Source organism: Podarcis raffonei, chromosome 16, assembly GCF_027172205.1.
Source record: "Podarcis raffonei isolate rPodRaf1 chromosome 16, rPodRaf1.pri, whole genome shotgun sequence".
Taxonomy (NCBI): domain Eukaryota; kingdom Metazoa; phylum Chordata; class Lepidosauria; order Squamata; family Lacertidae; genus Podarcis; species Podarcis raffonei.
In genome coordinates this window covers 8305385-8325807 of record NC_070617.1, presented here as the reverse complement: position 1 = coordinate 8325807, position 20423 = coordinate 8305385, and the positions used below count along the sequence as shown (strand labels likewise).

The window sequence follows — 20423 nt, the reverse complement described above, 5'->3', positions numbered from 1 at the left end:
GTCGTCTGCAACTGGACCTAACGGGCAGGGGTCCCTTTACCTTACAGTTGTTCTCTTAATGGTTTTCTTGCCTTTGCTGCTTTTATCCATTTAAGCAATCACACAATCAATCAATCAATCAATCAATCAATAGCTGAACTGGGTTCCACACAGTCACAAAAACAAGTCACAAGCCACAGTCACGAAAATGAAAAAGCCACACAAGCACAAATGCAAAAGAAGAAAAAAAGGGAAAACAAAAGCACCAAATATAAGCTACAAATATCACCTCCGTGTTTTGTGGGTTCATGGGACTCAACAGCCGACAGAATGGAACCCTCAGAAAGGAAGAGGAAGTCTCCAATTAGCGGGGGGGGGGGTCAATTTACAAACTGAACACATTCAGAAAGGAAGCGGAACAGCGTAGGGACTCAAAACGGAGCATGTTTGGCTTCCAAAAAAAAAGTTTGAAAACCGGAACACCTATTTCCAGGTTTGCAGTGTTCGGGTTCCAAGTAGTTCAAGAACTAAGCTGTTTGAAAACTGAGGTACCACTATACTAACTTCCAAGTCCTATAGGCAGGGGTGCAGGGAACCTTCTGAGGACCACATGCTATTGGTGGTATAAAGTGGGTGGATCAATGGATGCAACTCCTCAACGGAAATGCGAGGAACCATTGGGGAACCAGATGTCAATGAAATACAGCTCCCATCAGCCCCAGCAAGCGTGGCCAGTGATCAGGGATTATGGGAGTTGTAGTTCAGCAACATCTGGATGGCCCAAGGTTTCCTGCAGCAGTGTGTGCAATTTGGGGAGGGTGCTGTGGCATAACACAAAACAACTGCCACATGCGAGAGCAGAAAAAGACGGAATCATGGTACAGTATTATTAAGAGCATTTGTGTCCCACTGTTTAGCTAAAAAGGCTCCCAGAGTGGATCCCTCCATTAAGAGAGACTGTCCCTGTCCACAGGCTTACAATTAAATAACAGCAATCCACACAAGCACAAAATGCAAGGGGACAGGGAAGGAAGAGAGGGGAAAATTATACTCTTGCACCAATTCTTAAACTGTTTGTTCTCATAATGGCCAGTTAACCCAGTTCAAGGACGCGGGTGGCGCGGTGGGTTCAACCACAGAGCCTAGGACTTGCCGATCAGAAGGTTGGCGGTTCGAATCCCCGCAACGAGGTGAGCTCCCGTTGCTTGGTCCCTCCTCCTGCCAACCTAGCAGTTCGAAAGCACATTGAAGTGCATGTAGATAAATAGGTACCGCTCCGGCGGGAAGGTAAACGGCGTTTCCGTGCGCTGCTCTGGTTTGCCAGAAGCGGCTTAGTCCTGCTGGCCACATGACCCAGAAGCTTCATTGATTAAACAGGCATGGCCAAACTTGGCCCTCCAGCTGTTTTGGGACTACAACTCCCATCATCCCTAGTTAACAGGAGCAGTGGTCAGGGATGATGGGAATTGTAGTTCCAAAACAGCTAGAGGGCCAAGTTTGGCCCTGCCTGGATTAAGAGAGGACCTGCCTGCAAGCAATGCAGACATCATGGTGCCTTGCCTCAAGTAAGGCTGCAGCCGTCGGAAGGGCCTAAATTAGGAACAATGCAAAATTCCTAGCAAAGGCTTAGAGTCCGACCCCGGGCTGCGCATGCGCGCAGGCAAGCCCTTTCCCCTAGCTTAAACCGCAAAACGAGCCGCGAGGTGAGATGGAGCATGCGCAGACCGAGACCGGTGGAGAGGCGGGAAAGGGCAGAGAGACCAAGCGCGAGTACTCGAAGGGGTGGAAAAGGTGAGAACGCGCATGCGCACGGGCAGAACGTCCAGCGTGCTAACAAGGTTCCTAAGCGCCGACGCATGCGCAGAACTAGGGCTCGTGCGAGGCAGAAGGGATCCCGCGGCCATTTTGCGCCGCGGCGGCTTGGGGCTTTTCTTCCGACGATGGGCCTGGGCTGGGCCCCTCCAGGAAGGCCGGCCCTTTTCCTGCTTGGCTTGGCGCTTTTGGCGAGGCCGGCCGGCGCCTATAAGCTGAACACGCCGAAGGTGCTGCTGCCCTTCAGCCGGGAAAAGCGCGTCCCCTTCGTGCTGGGCGCTGAGGGCGGTTGCTACTCCTGGTGAGGGGCGGGGCCTTGCGAGAGGGGCGAGGCTTGGGCGGAGAAAACGTGAGCGTGACAGTGACGTCGTGATGGGCGGGGCCAAGGGTGGGAACAGGTTCAACATTTCATTAATGCCAGAAGCACTTGTTGGCCGTTTGCAGTCTAATAGCCTGACCTGCTTTGCAGAGTTGTTTTGAAGATAAAATGCTCCGTGTTGGGGTAGGCAGGGAAGATGGGGAACCATGCTAAGCCGCTTCAAGATCCAGAAAAATAGGAAGGTACTCGCAGTGTTTTATTTATTTTGTTGATGTTTAGTCGTTTAGTTGTGTCCAACTCTTCGTGACCCCCTGGACCAGAGCACGCCAGGCCCTCCTGTCTTCCACTGCCTCCCGCAGTTTGGTCAAACTCATGCTGGTAGCTTCCAGAACACTGTCCAACCATCTCGTCCTCTGTCGTCCCCTTCTCCTTGTGCCCGCCATCTTTCCCAACATCAGGGTCTTTTCCAGGGAGTCTTCTCTTCTCATGAGGTGGCCAAAGTATTGGAGCCTCAGCTTCAGGATCTGTCCTTCCAGTGAGCACTCAGGGCTGATTTCCTTCAGAATGGAGAGGTTTGATCTTCTTGCAGTCCATGGGACTCTCAAGAGTCTCCTCCAGCACCATAATTCAAAAGCATCAATTCTTTGTACTCATTGTTAAAACCGTGTTTACGGAAGACAATCTTACTCGGCTACGAGGGATCGCCGAAGAAGAAGAAGGCCATGCCCACAGCTTCCTCCGAAGAACCTTGGGAACTGTAGTTTAGGAGGATGAGATGACGCCTGGCGCGCGCCCTTCCAACGCTAAAATTCCCCGGATGCCTCCAGGGTGCGCTGCAAAAGTGGGAGGTCAAGGAGGGCACTCGGTTTGTGACTTATCTCCCTGATCAGTGTGTTCGGCTTGGAGACATTCTTTGCCATGTTTACTCAGAGGTAAAGTCAGTTTGCCACAACTTAACTTCCCCAGATAACGGTGCCTAGCAGCGCAGCCCTCTGAAGTTGAGAGTCAGGATTTCACACAGTCCCTTACGTTTGTTGTTGTTGTTTAGTCGTTTAGTCGTGTCCGACTCTTCGTGACCCCATGGACCAGAGCACGCCAGGCACTCCTGTCTTCCACTGCCTCCCGCAGTTTGGTCAAACTCATGCTGGTAGCTTCCAGAACACTGTCCAAGCATCTCGTCCTTTGTCGTCCCCTTCTCCTTGTGCCCTCCATCTTTCCCAACATCAGGGTCTTTTCCAGGGAGTCTTCTCTTCTCATGAGGTGGCCAAAGTATTGGAGCCTCAGCTTCAGGATCTGTCCTTCCAGTGAGCACTCAGGGCTGATTTCCTTCAGAATGGAGAGGTTTGATCTTCTTGCAGTCCATGAGACTCTCAAGAGTCTCCTCCAGCACCAGAATTCAAAAGCATCAATTCTTCGGCGATCAGCCTTCTTTATGGTCCCGCTCTCATTTCCATACATCTTTATTTATTTACATCCTGCCTTTTTCTCCACAAGGAGTTCAATGAGGTTAATCTAAGCCTTGATTATTGCTAATTGAAAACTCCCCATTTTATCCTCCCAACAACCCTGCGAGGTAGGTTAGGCCGAAAGAGGTATTGACACCTAGTCCGCTTCATGGCTGAGTTGGGTGATTTTGAACCCAGGTCTCCTAAACTCCTAGTCCAACACACTAACTACTGCACCACCAATGGCTCTCCTACCCATGCACCTCATGCTGTAGCAAGTGGCAGTGACATAAAAACAGAGAACTGATGAGCAAATGATAGTGAGGTTCATATATTTGCCTTCCCGCAAAAGCACTCAAATCGATGTATCATTAAAAAAAAAATGCTTACAAAAGGTACCATCCCAAAAATGAGAGGAGGGAGAGGGGGCTGAGCAAATTTGGGTACTAGTTCTTACATAACTGCTCAAAGGACCCGGTGGAATTGCTGCTGATGGAGACGAAGGGGAGGAGCCAAGTGGCAGCTGGTCCTTGCCACCAAGAAGATGGAGGGTTCCTTGCTGCCTCAGTTCCACATTTGCATCTCTCTGCTCTTCCTTGAGAGAGGGGCACAGGAGCGTGCAAGCCTTGTCTCATCTGCTCTGCAGGTACTCCACACGCCATGACACAGTCACCATTGATCCAATGTACGAGAATGGGACGGCTTGCTCTCAGAAAGCTTTGTTGACCACCTGCTCTACACAGGCCACAAAGCTGGCCAGCGTTATTTTAGCAGAGGAGACAGGTAGGTGAGCTAAAGAAGGGGAATTTTGAAATGGATTTGTTTCTATAGGAATAGGGGTCTAGGGTGCCATGCAAACCTGGGGAATGAAGAACCCCAAACGCTGAGCATGTGCAGAGTGTGCCTTCCCTTTATCACTGAATGAGCAATTTGGGTGCTCAGAAAAGTTTCCCAGACAACAGGGATTGTCCACATCCACCCTTATTCTTCCCCTGTTATGAAACACAGATACAGGATTACCTGTGGTGGGTGGGTGACACACACGTTTGTTCCTCCTCCCAGTGACAGGTCATCTGCTGCGTTGCGATGTCATTGTGGATCTGATAGACCATGTTGAGATCATCTCCCGAACTCGAGAGATCTATGTGGAAGACTCCCCACTCGAGCTGAGTGTGAGAGCTCTGGATGCTGAAGGTAATCTTACCAGGGGCAGCCTGTGACACTCGGAACACCTACTATATATTTTGGAAATGTATCTGTATGCTCTGCATTTGAAAACCTCTTAAAATATTGTAACCAAATTTTGGACATCGTTTTGAATCCAGACAGCAAAGTGCACCTTTTGGAACTGCACTGATTTTTTGTTTTGTTTTTTAGAATTCACAAGCAATGCTGGGTATGAGGCAGCCAGTCATTTATAAGCCCAGTTCTGCATAGCACTCGACTACATTATTGTTATTATTCTTAATTACTTTTCTCTCGGGGGTTGATACACCCTTTTGACCTGCTAGTGGGACTCTGCTTTCTCTCTTTTGACATGACAAGATAGGTCACAGTGCTCTTTATTTATGGTATATGCCTAAAGTTAGCTAGCACGTGGCCTATTTTATCCACAACAACTTAATTTGCATCCTCTGTATTTCACCTGATGTTTCTGCTCATCTTCACACTCACATAGTTTTGGAACAAGACCTGTTAGCATCTTCCTCTCTGTTGCCAGCAAGGATCTCAAGGTGAGATAGCTTTGGAGCAAAAGCCAGATCAGGACCATAGCATGGTCAGAGGGTTCAAGCCCTCACCCCATATGCCATGGTCCTGATCCTCCCCCCATGTGACTTAAAAAAACAAACAACAGTCACACAAAGCTAAGCCACATGACAGACATCATCACATCGCATCTCCTTTGGCCCTGAGCCTGGGCTCGTTTTTGGATCCTGCCTGCAGGGAACACATTCAGCAGCTTGGAGGGGTTGGAATTTGAGTGGAGCATCGCCAAGGATGATGAGTTGGAAAACGTGGAGCTCTCGAGCAAAATTAGGTAAGACGAAACCCCAAATGGCCAAGTGTGATTAATAAAATCCTAAACGACACGGGAGGCTGCGTGTGTGCTCCACTGGGTAGACTGCTGAAGTTGAGAGATTTCATTCCATTGCATCCTTGCTTTGAACTCATAAATTCCGTCTAAGGAAAGTTGCTCACTGTTGTTAAGTCCTCAGATGCATAAATGTAAGCGGGAGTCCCATATAGCTCATGTCCCCTTCCCTATCTCCTGTAAGAGGGGCATCTAACCTGTTGCTAGATTCCAGTGGCCGCCGCCACCACCCGTCCACTGGCCGTGCTGGCTGGGGCTGATGAGTTTGGGGGGTCTTAACAGCGGCTGCAGGTTTTTCACCCACCCTATACATTTCACCCTGCTTGTTTATTTACTCTTAAAGCAGTGACAGACCTTTGTTCTCCCAGTAAAAGCCCAGTTTGGTTTCTTTAGGATTTTAAAATACTCTGAGGCAGAATATTCTCCGCCCGACTACGTAGTTGAGATGGAAAGAGAGGAGAAACAAGGAGATAGGATTCTGGTGTCAGGGATCAAAACAGGCGCAGCCGTCGTAAAGGTCCGAATACAGGAGCCTGTTTACAAGGTGAGTACTCACCGTGCCCTCCCAGAGGGATCCCAGCAGTGCAAGGCAAGGTCAGGGCCTACCAAAGCTAGAGAGGTGGCATCCACACCATACATTCAGAGTGCTCTTTGCCACTTTAACAGTCACGGCTTCCCCCAAAGAATCTGGGAAACTGTCGTTTGTTAAATAGAGTAATAATAATAATAATAAATTTTATTTATATCCCGCCCTCCCCAGCCGAAGCCGGGCTCAGGGTGGCTAACAACAATAAAACAATACAAAAGTACAACACAAACAACACTCTAAAATCATTCATTATAAAATTAATTAAATTCAAGCCACTGGCCACCATTGGGCCAGAGCTCCGCGAAGATTGCCGAGGGAGGGAGTCAGGCTGTGCCCTGGCCAAAGGCCTGGTGGAACAGCTCTGTCTTGCAGGCCCTGCGGAAAGATGTCAAGTCCCGCAGGGCCCTAGTCTCTTGTGACAGAGTGTTCCACCAGGTCGGAGCCACAGCCGAAAAAGCCCTGGCTCTAGTTGAGGCCAGCCTAACTTCTCTGTGGCCTGGGACCTTCAAGATGTTTTTATTTGAAGACCGTAAGTTTCTCTGTGGGGCATACCAGGAGAGGCGGTCCCGTAGGTACGAGGGTCCTAGGCCGTATAGGGCTAATTAGTGTCAGTGTTTGAAAAAGAAAAGGTTCTGACCTCCTTTTTACACCTTTGCCTAGTCCTCAGACCTTAGTTGGCACAAAAGAGTCTTTGAGAAATAGTATTCTTGCAGAGTACTGCTGCTTTTATTCTTAAAAAGTCTTCTTTTCCAACCACGACCAACAGCTTTTACACACACCAAACACAACCAGGTTTCTACCATCCAACCAAACCAACACCCAACACTAACATTGACCACACTATATATGCAGGTACACTTGGGTGAAAGGTTGCATAAGTCATTGCAGGCCGCTGACTCATGCTGACTTAGTGCTTTTAGCATTAAAGAAACAGCAGCCAATTTTTAGCCGTGACAATTAGGAGATCATTCGCTGAGCTACGGTTCCCAGAGTGGTTTAACAATCTGGGAACTCTGGAAATAGGAGCTCTGTAAGACGCGGGTGGCGCTGTGGGTTAAACCACAGAGCCTACGGCTTGCCGATCAGAAGGTCGACGGTTCGAATCCCTGTGATGGGGTAAGCTCCCGTTCAGTCCCTGCTCCTGCCAACCTAGCAGTTCGAAATCACGTCAAAGTGCAAGTAGATAAATAGGTACCGCTCCGGCGGGAAGGTAAACGGCGTTTCCGTGTGCTGCTCTGGTTCGCCAGAAGCGGCTTAGTCCTGCTGGCCACATGACCCAGAAGCTGTCTGCGGACAAATGCCGGCTCCCTCGGCCTATATAGCGAGATGAGCGCGCAACCCCAGAGTCGGTCACGACTGGACCTAATGGTCAGGGGTCCCTTTACCTTTACTAAGAGGAGCAGAGGTCTTGCTTATAACTGTCAGCATCCTTTGCAAACCAATTCCCAGGGGAATTGCAGGGGGTTGGACTAGATGACCCTTGGCGTCCTTTCCAACTCATTCTGTGATTCTAAGAGTGGTTTAAATGTATGGAGTGGAGGTGACAGGCGGCAGTTTTAAACGAGCAGAAAGTGGTCTGGTGGAGCCATCGTTGCTCCTGCACCCTGTGGAGATTAAACCAAAGCAACTTGAATGCCAACCAGGAGGGGGCATATAATGCGATGGAATCGCTCAGTCCTTTTTCAGTTTTGAAAGAGTCTTACTTGTAAAACGACTGCAAAGCATAATAATATATTTCTTTATGTGTGCATTTCTCTCTGCGTGCCCCTGGTGGTGGTTTCTCAATCTTCCAGAAAGTTGCTGCTGCCCTGGTGCGCCTGCTGGTTTTGGAGAACATATTCTTAATCCCTTCCTATGATGTCTACTTGCTGGTCGGAGCCTACATTAAGTACAAAGTTGGCAAAATAGTTCAGGGAAAGATCACAGGTACATTCCTAATCTTCTGGGTGACTCTATGCATAATTTAGTCTCCTGGCTGCGAAATCCTACACGTGCTTACCAGTGTTAGAAACTCTCACTATTTTAGGCACATTTTGCGACAGGGAATGTCATTAGCGCAAGCAGTTTCTGAGCTCTGAGTACAGTACTGAGCCTAAGATTTCAGATTAAAACTGCAGAGTGGAAGGAAAGAAGGACCTTTTTCTTCCTCCTCACTTCCAGCTACTCTCTGAAGACTGGAGAAGAGACCCTCTTAAGAATATTAGGGGAGTGAGCAGGGGAAGGACTAGACCACGTGAAAAATAACATAATATTTTAGCTGCAGTTCATTCATTTTCAGCTTTGCATTCTTGTTATAAAAATAGCACGCCTAGACATTCCATTGTTGCGCCAATAATAATAATAATAATAATAATAATAATAATAATAATAATAATTTATTATTTATACCCCGCCCATCTGGCTGAGTTTCCCCAGCCACTCTGGGTGGCTCCCAATCAAGTGTTAAAAACAGTACAGTGTTAAATATTAAAAACTTCCCTAAACAGGGCTGCCTTCAGATGTCTTTTAAAGATAGGATAGCTGCTTATTTCCTTCACATCTGAAGGGAGGGTGATCCACAGGGTGGGAGCCACTACCGAGAAGGCCCTCTGTCTAGTTCCCTGTAACCTCACTTTTCGCAATGAGGGAACTGCCAGAAGGCCCTCGGCTCTGGATCTCAGTGTCCGGGCTGAACGATAGAGGTGGAGACGCTCCTTCAGGTATACAGGACCGAGGCCGTTTAGGGCTTTAAAGGTCAGCACCAGCACTTTGAATTGTGCTCGGAAACGTACTGGGAGCCAATGCAGATCTCTCAGGACCGGTGTTATGTGGTCCCAGCGGCCAGTCCCAGTCACCAGTCTAGCTGCCGCATTCTGGATTAATTGCAGTTTCCGGATCACCTTCAAAGGTAGCCCCACGTAGAGCGCATTGCAGTAGTCCAAGCGGGAGATAACTAGAGCATGCACCACTCTGGCGAGACATAACCTAGGTTTAATGTGCCATTTAGCTCCTAGCTTTCACACCTCAGTTTCTAACACTGATGCTTACTCAGAAGTGAGCCCCACAGTGTTCGGTGAAGCTCAATCACTAGTAAGGGTGGTTTGGTTGAAGGATACGTACCAGTGATGGCAGATCTGCCATCCTCCAGACTTTATTGGACTACAGCTCCTATCTCTAACTATTAGTTTTGGCCTATATTGCCTTTCCCAGCTTCAGTGCTTTTATTGAGTTGGAAATTTGAATCATACTTACTCTGAATAGCACTGAAGCCAAAGGCAACACTTGATCACTGCCCTGACATCCCTGCTGGGTTGGGGTGGGAGAGGGAGGCTGTGTAAAGAACACACCTGAGAGCAGCAGCTATGGCTGGGAATAACTGACTGAGCTTGGCCTGCCCTTTATCTCCACAGAGGTGCAATTGCCTCTTGAGCATTATGAGCTGGAGCTACAAGATGCAGTGAAGGCGCCTAACGCTTCTGGCCTCCCCGTGGCCAAACTGGATGCAAAGACAGCTACCATCACCGCCATTCAGCTGGGACAGGTTAACCTGGTCTTAGTCCATAAAAGTATCCTTAAAGAACTTAGACCAGGCTGCAGCTAGCTGTTTCTTTTCTTTTAATTTATAATTTTCCAGTTTTGCAACAATCAAACAAATTATTTAACGAAACAAAAATGCACATCAAATTCACTTCCCCTCGTCCTCATCTGTGGTTCCTTTCATTTTATCTTTACTACTGCATATTTAAATTAATTCCTTAATTGTTTATTCCTCTAAAAAGAAATCCTTTATTTGCCTTTATTTCTTGTTCTATATAAACCCTGCTAACGTTTTAAGTTGCTTACAATAATTTTTCAGATGTTCAGCAAACTTTCCCCAGTCTTTGTTAAAGGTTCTTTCTTCCTGGTTCCTTATTCTTCTGTAAGTTTACTCGTCTCAGACTGCTCCCATCAGTTTTATCTGCCAGTCCTCCTTGGTTGGAGCTGCTTCTTCTTTCCATTTCTGTGCATAAATCATCGGGGCAGCCGTTGTTGCAAACACAAATATCCCCCCCCCCGCCCCAATCTTTGGGTACCTTCTGACCTATTATTCCTAAGCAACTAGCTGTTTCAGTCTTCCCTGACTCATGACCCCTGAAATCCTGAGGCATGTCTGAATAGCTTCCAAGAGGCTAAGCACACCCACTTTTCATTGTTGCACAGGGGCTCATGCACTAGCGGTGTGTGTGTGTGTTAAATGTTGTGCAACAGAGGAATCCCAACACAACAGCTGCACCAGCAGAAACTCATCATGCAAGAATTACAGGAGCTATAGTTCGTTGAGTGTGTTTTAAGAGTTGTTAGGAGATCCCCCCTCCCCTTATTCCCCCCACAGAGCTATAATTCTCCAAGTTCCCTGTGAAAGAGGGATTGAGTGTTAAACCACTTGGGGAATTGTAGCTCTATGAGGGGAATAGGGACCCCCTAACAACTCTCAGCTGCCCTAATAAATGACAACTCCCAGAATCTTTGGGAGAAGCCGCCATGACTGTCAAAAGTAGTATCATGGGGCTTTAAATGCACTGTATGAATGTGACCAGAGTTGTCGGCAACCTGCTAATACATTCTCTTGTGCAGGCTTCCTCAAACTCGACCCTCCAGATGTTTTTGGCCTACAACTCGCATGATCCCTAGCTAGCAGGACCAGTGGTCAGGGATGTTGGGAATTGTAGTCTCAAAACATCTGGAGGGCCGAGGTTGAAGAAGCCTGCTCTTGTGCAACAATATTCTACTGGGGCAAAACATTTCACCAGCAGAACAAGCATACCGCTAAGTGGTTTCAGTGTAGCGCCATATCGGATCCAACCCCGTGTTTAATGTGAAACATCCTCTGTGTTATGTACTGAAGTTCTCACCCTGGGCCAGCAGGGGGATACTGTAGATCGTTTTCACTCAGGTCCACCTATGCAAATAAGGGATTGAAAGTGACGTTCAGTGATTGGATAGTTACAGAAAGTTGTTACAGTTGCGTTGTACTGGAGCTCTATATAAGCAGGCTGGCTGAACCCTTCAGTTCAGTTCTTTTCTGGCCTGTGAATAAACAAGAGCTGTTTAAAGAACCGCTGTATCGTCTGATATGTTCACCCACAACTTAACACTCTGCCCCTTTCATCCTCCTCTCAATTTACGACGAGGCCGAATTCCTTAGCGAAGAGATTAAGACATTCACATGCGAGCCTCCTCTGGACTTCCCAACTGCAGCATATACGTTGTGGAGCCTGGATATTTAGGTAAACAGTCCCTCCTGCATCTCCATGCAGAGTTTTGACTATATAGGCACTTGGGCTTTTTCCTAACGAAGAGGGTGATGTGGGTGACAGTGGTGATGTGCATCTGGTCTCAGTTCCAAAGCTGGGGATGGAAGAGGTCGGGCACACAGCTTGGGCTGTGCGCACACCTTTCCTTTAAAACACATTAATTCCCCCAGAGAATCCTGGGAGCTGCGATTTAACCTTCACAGAGCTACAATTTCCAGCACCCTGAACAAACCACAATTCCCAGGATGTGCTTTAAAGGTATGGTTGCTGTGCAGCCTGCAACTCCCTTTGCAGCCATCCTCTTGGGGAATTTATCTCCTGTACCTTTTCTGGTCAGCATGGAGCTGGATTCTATCACTCTGGGGAGGGAGGGAACTTAGAAGAGGTCCTTATAGGTCCTCAGTGGCGGTGAAGGTTGGTGCCAGAGCAAATGATAAATGAAGCCAACTAGCCTCTTGTTTTGTCCCCATCATCCTCTTCCCTGCTGAAAAGGGAAGGGCAAAGGGGGAAGAGGAAGCCAACAACCCCCTGGGCTAGTCGTAAGAAAGACGACTGAGTTGTCTAAGGTTGAGGTTCTCAGGACGAGAAGGCCAACAAGGGAGCCAAGTATGAGCAACGTCCAGTGAACACGATGCCGGGTGCCCCAGCCGCTAAATGTGAAACTTAGGATCATGCAGTTTGTTTCGTTTGCCTCATCTTACGGAAATGCTTTTCGTTTGGCTTCCGTCGTGCAACTGATTGCAGGTTTCACTGTCCAGCCCGGCAACAGGTGGATCCTAGAAGTGAAGCGAGAGTACACCATCACGGTCGAAGTGTACGACAAATCGAGCACCAAGATCTACCCGTCCGATGTGAGTAGGTGTCAGCTTGGGAAAGAAGCTCAAAGATCTCTCCCAAATGCCAGCCTTAACTTGCAATGAGATCCTGTGCATGTTATGTCTGAAATCACACCCACACCCCAAATTCCAGAGTAAATGTTCATAGGATTCCAACCTTAAAGTGTCATCCAGTATAGACATATTTGGGGTAAGCCCCACGAAATTCAGTGGGACTTAATTCTGAGGAACACGCATAGGACTGAGGGGTTTTGTGGCACATAGTGAAACTATGGAACTCACTTCCATTGGAGTTCATTGTCTCCCAGTCCATTTCCGAGCACAATTCAAAGTCTTGCTGCTGACCTTTAAAGCCCTAAACAGCCTTGGCCCAGTATACCTGAAGGAGTGTCTCCACCCCCATCGTTCAACTGAGGTCCAGCACCGAGGGCCTTCTGGCAGTTCCCTCGCTGTGAGAAGTTACAAGGAACCAGGCAGAGGGCCTTCTCGGTAGTGGCGCCTGCCCTGTGGAACACCCAGCAGATGTCAAGGCAATAAGCAACTATTTTACTTTAAACAGACAAATGTTTAGGGAAGTTTTTAATGTTTGATGCTGTATTGTTTTTAATATTCGGTTGGAAGCTGCCCAAAGTGGCTGGGGAAACCCAGCCAGATGGGCGGGGTATAAATAATAAATAATACATAATACATAATACATAATTTATAATAATAATAATAATAATAATAATAATAATAATAATAACCGAGCTAGATGACTTTAAAAGAGGATTAGAGAAATTCATGGAGGACAAGGCTGTCAACGGGTGCTTGGCATGGTGGCTGTCCTGTGCTTCTGCAGTCAGGGGGATTAATGCTTCTGAATCCCAGTTGCTAGAAACTGCAAGAGGGGAGAGAATGCTTTTGTGGCCAATCCTGCTTGTGGAGTTCACACTGATGCATCTGGTTGGCCACTGTGAGAACAGGATGTTGGATTAGCTAGGCCACTGGCCTGTCTGTTGGGTCTGCAAAAAACAACAGGAGTCTTTAAAAATTGGATACTGGCACTGAAGAATTTGAAAACACCTTTCCAGCCTTGTAGGCTTCCTTGGAGTCAACTCCGAGGACACAATGATTCTGTCTATCTGTGACCTTTTCACTGTGCTCCTGATAAAGTGTTTGATGTCACACTGTCCCTTCTTCGAACAACATTTCCTCCCACCCCTTGATTTCCAGAATCTTCGAATAACTCACCAGTTTCCCCAAGAATACTTTCAAGAGTTTATATCTTCAGTGAACGGCTCCTACCACGTAGTTCGGGTTTTGAAGGATGGCGTCACCGTCATTGAAGCCGCGCTGGTGTCTGTTCTCCTCCAGGTAAAAGAAAAGCTCCTTTGTCGTAGTAATATATAGATATTCTCTGGCCTGTATTTATGGGTTTGCAATAATATAATAATAGTAAGTCTCAACATTGGATGTGGAAGGCTAGGAATTTGAGATATTTTGCTAGCCCTGCAGGCTTCAATATTTATTCCTTGTTATGTACGTGTTTTTTGTTTTTCTTTTAAGACTGAAAATTCAGGTCAATCATTCCTCCCTTTCCTTCAGAGTGGTTCAGAAGATTTATTAAAGCCGCCCATCAGCCACAAGCAGGAAGTGAAGATTTACCTTCCCATCACGCTGACGCCCTCCTTCTTGGCATTCCCACACCACCCACTGGACGTCTTGTACCGGTACAGAGTTCAGGTGAAGTTGACCAAGACCTGGGGAGATAAATCCCCTAGAATGCCCTTTATTCATTTCTCAGTGCGGTACAAATATTTGCAACCATCTGCCACAGGAAATATGGCACCCATTCCCTCCACCATTTTATAATACTAATAATAATAATTTATTATTTATACCCCGCCCATCTGGCTGGGCTTCCCCAGCCACTCTGGGCGGCTTCCAAAAAAATATTAAAATACTATAATACATCAAACATTAAAAGCTTCCCTAAACAGGGCTGCCTTCAGATGTCTTCTAAAAGTCTGGTAGTTGTTGTTCTCTTTGACATCTGGTGGGAGGGCGTTCCACAGGGAAGGCGCCACTACCAAGAAGGTCCTCTGCCTGGTTCCCTGTAACTTGGCTTCTCGCAATGAGGGAACCGCCAGAAGGCCCTTGGTGCTGGACCTCAGTGTCTGGGTAGAACGATGGGGGTGGAGACGCTCCTTCAGATATACTGGACCAAGGCCGTTTAGGGCTTTAAAGGTCAGCACCAACACTTTGAATTGTGCTCGGAAATGTACTGGGAGCCTACTTTTGACCTACTTATGCCTTCGGAGCTTCCAGTGACAAAACCCTAAAGTAATGAGTTGTGTATGACAACAGAGCTTCCCTTTGCTCTCCTCCCGAGCATCTAACACAACACAGAAGGGTTGTTAGGAGCCAAATGAAACATGATCATTTTGACAACGTCTGGTTCCCTCATATCAGCTGCGTAAACAGAAGTGAAGTCACTGTCAGATTTTCAGCCACTCACGCTTACTTATGGAGAGGCTGTGTCATGGATAGTTTGAAGCCTTGTTGATGCACTTAATGATTTGGTTATCTGACAGTCTCACTGCTCAGTTTTCCTCCTTATATGTGGCGGAGTACACTACAGGATTTTTTTAAGAACATAAGAACATCCCTCTATCAAAATTATATCTTAACCTTTATTTTGCACGAAGGAGAGTGAACCTTCCCAGCTCTCACCTGGGAACTTCCCCTTCTTCCCCCAGTTTCCCACCCAGGGAGTTTTCCTTTCAATTCTTTTCCTAATGATCCACAGCATGGAAGTTGCCTGTTTCAAGGCAGCTGCACACCGGGTCGACGTCTTCATTACAAACCCAAGATCCCGTTCCTGGTCGCTCATTTCCAGTTCAGACCCCATGAGCGTATATGTGAAATTCACAGTTGGGTACCTGCAGCAGAGATCGTAGAAATTTTGCCTGAAAGCCATCTAGCTTTGGCAGGTCCCCTTGCTTTGAACTCATAAATTCCGTCTAAGGAAAGTTGCTCACTGTTGTTAAGTCCTCAGATGCATAAACTAAACGTAAGCAAGAGTCCCATATAGCTCATGTCCCCTTCCCTATCTCCTGTAAGAGGGGCATCTAACCTGTTGCTAGATTCCAGTGGCTGCTGCCGCCACCCGTGGCACCAGTGTATTGCTTTGTAACGATATGTTGGGTCTCTGGACCATAGTAAAGATTGTTGTACAGTGGTGCCTCGCAAGACGAAATTAATCCGTTCCGCGAGTCTCTTCGTCTTGCAGTTTTTTCGTCTTGCGAAGCACGGCTATTAGCGGCTTAGCGGCTATTAGCGGCTTAGCGGCTATTAACAGCTTAGCGGCTATTAACGGCTTAGCGGCTTTAAGAAAAAGGAAACGAACTCGCAAGACATTTCGTCTTGCGAAGCAAGCCCATAGGGAAAATCATCTTGCGAAGCGACGCAAAAACCGAAAAACCCTTTCGTCTTGCGCGTTTTTCGTTTTGCGAGGCATTCGTCTTGCGGGGCACCACTGTATATGTGAAATTCACGTATTTTTGCCCCAACATGCATCACTTTACACTTGTTTACTTACATTGAATTGCATTTGCCACTTTACCACCCATTCACTTGGGTGGAGAGCTCCTTTTCATCAATGTCCTTTTATTATAAAATATTCTACCAAAAAATTAAAAATTAAACAGGCCACCCGGAAGCAACCCATGAGAATCTCTGCTAATACCAAATGGAATAAAAGTGTTAGCCTCTCTGTCTACAAGAGGAGGCTGGTGGAAAAGACACCCTGACATCCAGCTGAGGAAGACCTACTGCAGAAAACATAGATGACCATCTGACCTCCCTAGCAGAAGGGACCTGAGGTTGGGCCTCCTCACTAGTTCAGGCCACTGCTACATTGAGTTCTCTATTCCTCCAGTCCCCTTCCATTGTCACGTGAGTCCATGCTTGCATTTCCACCAACGGAGGCCACTGTTTCTGATTCAGTGACACATGCTCTCTCCAACACCCAGGTGGAGAGCATCATCATCTTACTCTGTTCTGGGGGTGCAGGCTTAACTGTGCATTTTGTATCCCCCCCCTTGCTTCTGCTCTCCCAACTGTTCACAGGTAGAGGGAGGCAGCGGCAACTTCACGTGGACCTCTTCCAATCAGACAGTGGCCACCGTCACGGTGAAAGGGGTGGTCACAGCCGGGCTGGTTGAGGGCCAAACCGCCGTGCAAGCCAGAGATGTGCAGAACCCTTTCCACTTTGGGGAAATACAGGCAAGTCTTTCCACAGCATTGGTGCAAGTTGAATCATAGAATCATAGAATCATAGAGTTGGAAGAGACCACAAGGGCCATTGAGTCCAACCCCCTGCCAAGCAGGAAAAACCATCAGAGCACTCCTGACATATGGTTGTCAAGCATCTGCTTAAAGACCTCCAAAGAAGGAGACTCCACCACACTCCTTGGCAGCAAATTCCACTGTCGAACAGCTCTTACTGTCAGGAAGTTCTTCCTAATGTTTAGGTGGAATCTTCTTTCTTGTAGTTTGGATCCATTGCTCTGTGTCCGCTTCTCTGGAGCAGCAGAAAATAACCTTTCTCCCTCCTCTATGTGACATCCTTTTATATATTTGAACATGGCTATCATATCACCCCTTAACCTCCTCTTCTCCAGGCTAAACATGCCCAGCTCCCTTAGCCGTTCCTCATAAGGCATCGTTTCCAGGCCTTTGACCATTTTGGTTGCCTTCCTCTGGACACATTCCAGTTTGTCAGTGTCCTTGAACTGTGGTGCCCAGAACTGGACACAGTACTCCAGGTGAGGTCTGACCAGAGCAGAATACAGTGGCACTATTACTTCCCTTGATCTAGATGCTATACTCCTATTGATGCAGCCCAGAATTGCATTGGCTTTTTTAGCTGCCGCGTCACACTGTTGGCTCATGTCAAGTTTGGTCAACCAAGACTCCTAGATCCTTTTCACATGTAGTGCTCTCAAGCCAGGTGTCCCCCATCTTGTATTTGTGCCTCTCATTTTTTTTGCCCAAGTGCAATACTTTACATTTCTCCCTGTTAAAATTCATCTTGTTTGTTTTGGCCCAGTTCTCTAATTTGTCAAGGTCGTTTTGAAGTGTGATCCTGTCCTCTGGGGTGTTAGCCACCCCTCCCAGTTTGGTGTCATCTGCAAATTTGATCAGGATGCCCTTGAGTCCATCATCCAAGTCATTGATAAAGATGTTGAATAAGACCGGGCCCAAGACAGAACCCTGTGGCACCCCACTAGTCACTCTTCTCCAGGATGAAGAGGAACCATTGATGAGCACCCTTTGGGTTCGGTCAGTCAGCCAGTTACAAATCCACTGAGTGGTAGCATAGTCAAGACCGCATTTTACCAGCTTCTTTACAAGAATATCATGGGATATTCTTGTAAAGTTGTTCAAGTTGAATTGCTTGCTGGGTCAAAACCCCACCCTACAGGCTTCAAACTCAGTCTGAAGAGAGGCCTTGGGGTGTTCTGAATCCCTAGAGAGCTAATTCTTCCCCCCTAAGTGCTCTTTGTTGTTATTTTTTAATAACTTTTTATGCAAAATTAAAACAAAACATATTATCCAGAAACATATCATCCTTATTCCCCCCCCCCCATTTTTCCTCCCTCCCCCTCCCTCCCCCCACAGAACTCACCCACCCTGACTTCCCTCAGTTCCAGTCTTTGATTTCTCTAAAAATGCTGTTTTCTGCATGTTACACAGTTGTATAGATCCTCAAACTATTTAGCTGATTATTATCAATAAAAAGTTTGTGAATCTTTATTCAAAACCAGCCGAGGAGTCCAGTTCGCTTTGTTGCATCTTCAAATACTTTGTAAAGGGTTCCCATTCATCCTTAAAGTCACAGTTATCCTTGTCCCGTAGCTTGTATGTCAGTTTTGCCAGTTCTGCGTAGTCCATCAATTTTTCTTGCCATGATTCTTTAGTTGGGGTTTCTTCAGTCTTCCATCCTTGTGCTATTAAAACTCTGGTGGCCGTTGTCACATACATTAAGATGTTTTCATGTGCTCTTTGACTCTTCCCCCCCTGCCCCCACTCAGGTGTATGTGCTCAAGCTCTCAAAGATGGAGTTCTTGCCGTTCCATGCAGACACTGAGATTGGACAGACCTTGGAAGTCCCACTCAGGATGTACCACATTGAGAAAGAGACGGGGGAGACCATCGCTTTCACGGACTGCTCACTCTTACCCCTGGACGTCGGCATGGATAAGCAAGGAGTGTTCGCCCTGGATGAAGCGGGTAAGAGGGCAGCTCTCTTCATTTGTTCCCTAACATAAATGGGCAGCCGGTCCTCTCCTGGCCTCCTGTTTTAGGCCTCATCTTCACTAGGCGTTTAAAGCAGTACTGCGCCACGTTAAACAGTCATGGCTTCCCACAAAGAATCCTGGGAGCCTGTGCCATCGTGTGGGTGGGGCCACAGGGGCAGTTGCCCTGGGCGCAAAATTCTTAAGGGTGCAAAATTTCAAAAGAAAAAGAACGTAGTAATGAAATCCACTCTCGACTCCTAGTACAGTGGTGCCCCGCAAGACGAACGCCTCGCAAGACGGAAAACCCGCTAGACGAAAGGGTTTTCCGTTTTGGAGGCGCTTCACAAAACGAATTTCCCTATGGGCTTGCTTGGCAAGACGAAAAAGTCTTGCGAGTTCCTTCGGGGTTTTTTCCCTCCCCCCCTTTTCCTAAGCCGCTAAGCCGCTTATCAGCTGATTGCTAAAAGCCGCTAAACCGCTAATAGCGCTAATCCGCTAAGCTGTCAATGGGCTTGCTTCGCAAGATGAAAAAACCGCTATACGAAGAGCCTCGCGGAACGAATTAATTTCGTCTTGCGAGGCACCACTGTATATTTCACTGAAATATACTCGGAGTCGAGAGTGGATTTCATGCTCTTTCTTCAGCTCATGGTGGTGAGGAGGAAATGGAAGTTCCCCCAGCATGTCTGCTTTATATACATTATTTACACAATGGGCCCCACGTGATTGGCTAATTCCAAGATTTTTCTGTAGGCCAATCAGGTTGCGGATTCACTTCCACCTGGAGTTGGATTGGATGGCTCCTGTGGACCAATCAGACTGCTGCATTCTGAATCCTATTGTTCTAGGACCAATCAGACTGCTGCATTCTGAATCCTATTGTTCTAGGACCAATCAGACTACTGCATTTTGGATCCTATTCAACTCAGTACATAACACCTAATAATAAATGAAAAATAGCACACCCTCCCCTTCACACATATCCCAATGTTTGCATGGGCAGACTGAGGAGCAGATTCGGGGGATGGCTGTTTGCTAGGGCGGCCTCCCCACAGGCTTTAGAAGGACACCCACTCTTGACCAATGCCCCATTGTGCTCTCCACCATACTCCACAGTTAAGGGGCACTGCGATTGCCCCTTGGGTGGGTTGCCGAGCTATTGCTCCTTCATTGCAGTTCTGGAGTTGGTTGACAGATCAATCGCTCTTCCTGTGCTTGTAGAAAGAGCAGTTGTGCTCTTGTTTGTTAGGTAAGCAGAAAGCTGGGCCACAGTTCTGCTCCACCATCCATCTAGCAGCCAAGACTCTCGGCCATACGCTGGTGACAGCCAGTGCCACCATCTATGAGGAGTATTTTGACACGAGTGCCACCTTTGCTGCTTACGAACCGCTCAAGGTGAGGAGGCGCCAACTCTATGGCAGTAGTGGGCGGAGGGTGGTGCTACAGTTCATTTCTGTTCTCTCTTTTGAATTCCTTTTGCGTTGTTTTTTTATTTTATTTTTATTCAAAATTATAACAAGACATATTATCCAAAAACATATCATCCTTGTCTTTCCCCCCCATTTTTCCTCCCTCCCCCCCAAAAACCCACCCCCCGACTTCCCTCAGTTCCAGTCTTTGGTTTCTCTAAGAATGCTGTTTTCTGCATGTTACAAAGTTGTATAGATCCTCAAACTATTTAGCTGATTATTCTCAATAAAAAGTTTATTCATGTTTATTCAAAACCTGCCAAGGAGTCCAGTTCGCTTTGTTGTGTCTTCAGATACTTTGTAAAGGGTTCCCATTCATCCTTAA

The 20423-nt window shown here is 47.2% G+C and overlaps 1 protein-coding gene across 2 annotated transcripts in view; it reads left to right on the top strand.

Moving 5' to 3' along the window:
- The first annotated feature begins 1863 nt into the window (after positions 1-1863).
- The window catches only part of NUP210L (nucleoporin 210 like), a 52468-nt gene continuing 33908 nt past the window's right edge, over positions 1864-20423 (top strand). Inside the window, exons 1-14 of one of the 2 annotated variants that reach the window (XM_053368659.1) lie at positions 1864-2092; positions 4202-4338; positions 4618-4749; positions 5500-5593; positions 6041-6191; positions 8030-8162; positions 9626-9781; positions 11414-11482; positions 12254-12360; positions 13558-13698; positions 13930-14067; positions 16456-16611; positions 18423-18621; positions 19879-20024. In XM_053368659.1, coding sequence (XP_053224634.1) covers positions 1920-2092; positions 4202-4338; positions 4618-4749; positions 5500-5593; positions 6041-6191; positions 8030-8162; positions 9626-9781; positions 11414-11482; positions 12254-12360; positions 13558-13698; positions 13930-14067; positions 16456-16611; positions 18423-18621; positions 19879-20024 — 1932 coding nt within the window. In that variant the 5' untranslated portion in view covers positions 1864-1919. Of the gene's footprint in view, positions 2093-4201; positions 4339-4617; positions 4750-5499; positions 5594-6040; positions 6192-8029; positions 8163-9625; positions 9782-11413; positions 11483-12253; positions 12361-13557; positions 13699-13890; positions 14068-16455; positions 16612-18422; positions 18622-19878; positions 20025-20423 lie in introns of both variants that reach the window. The other variant, XM_053368658.1, reaches the window with a different exon arrangement.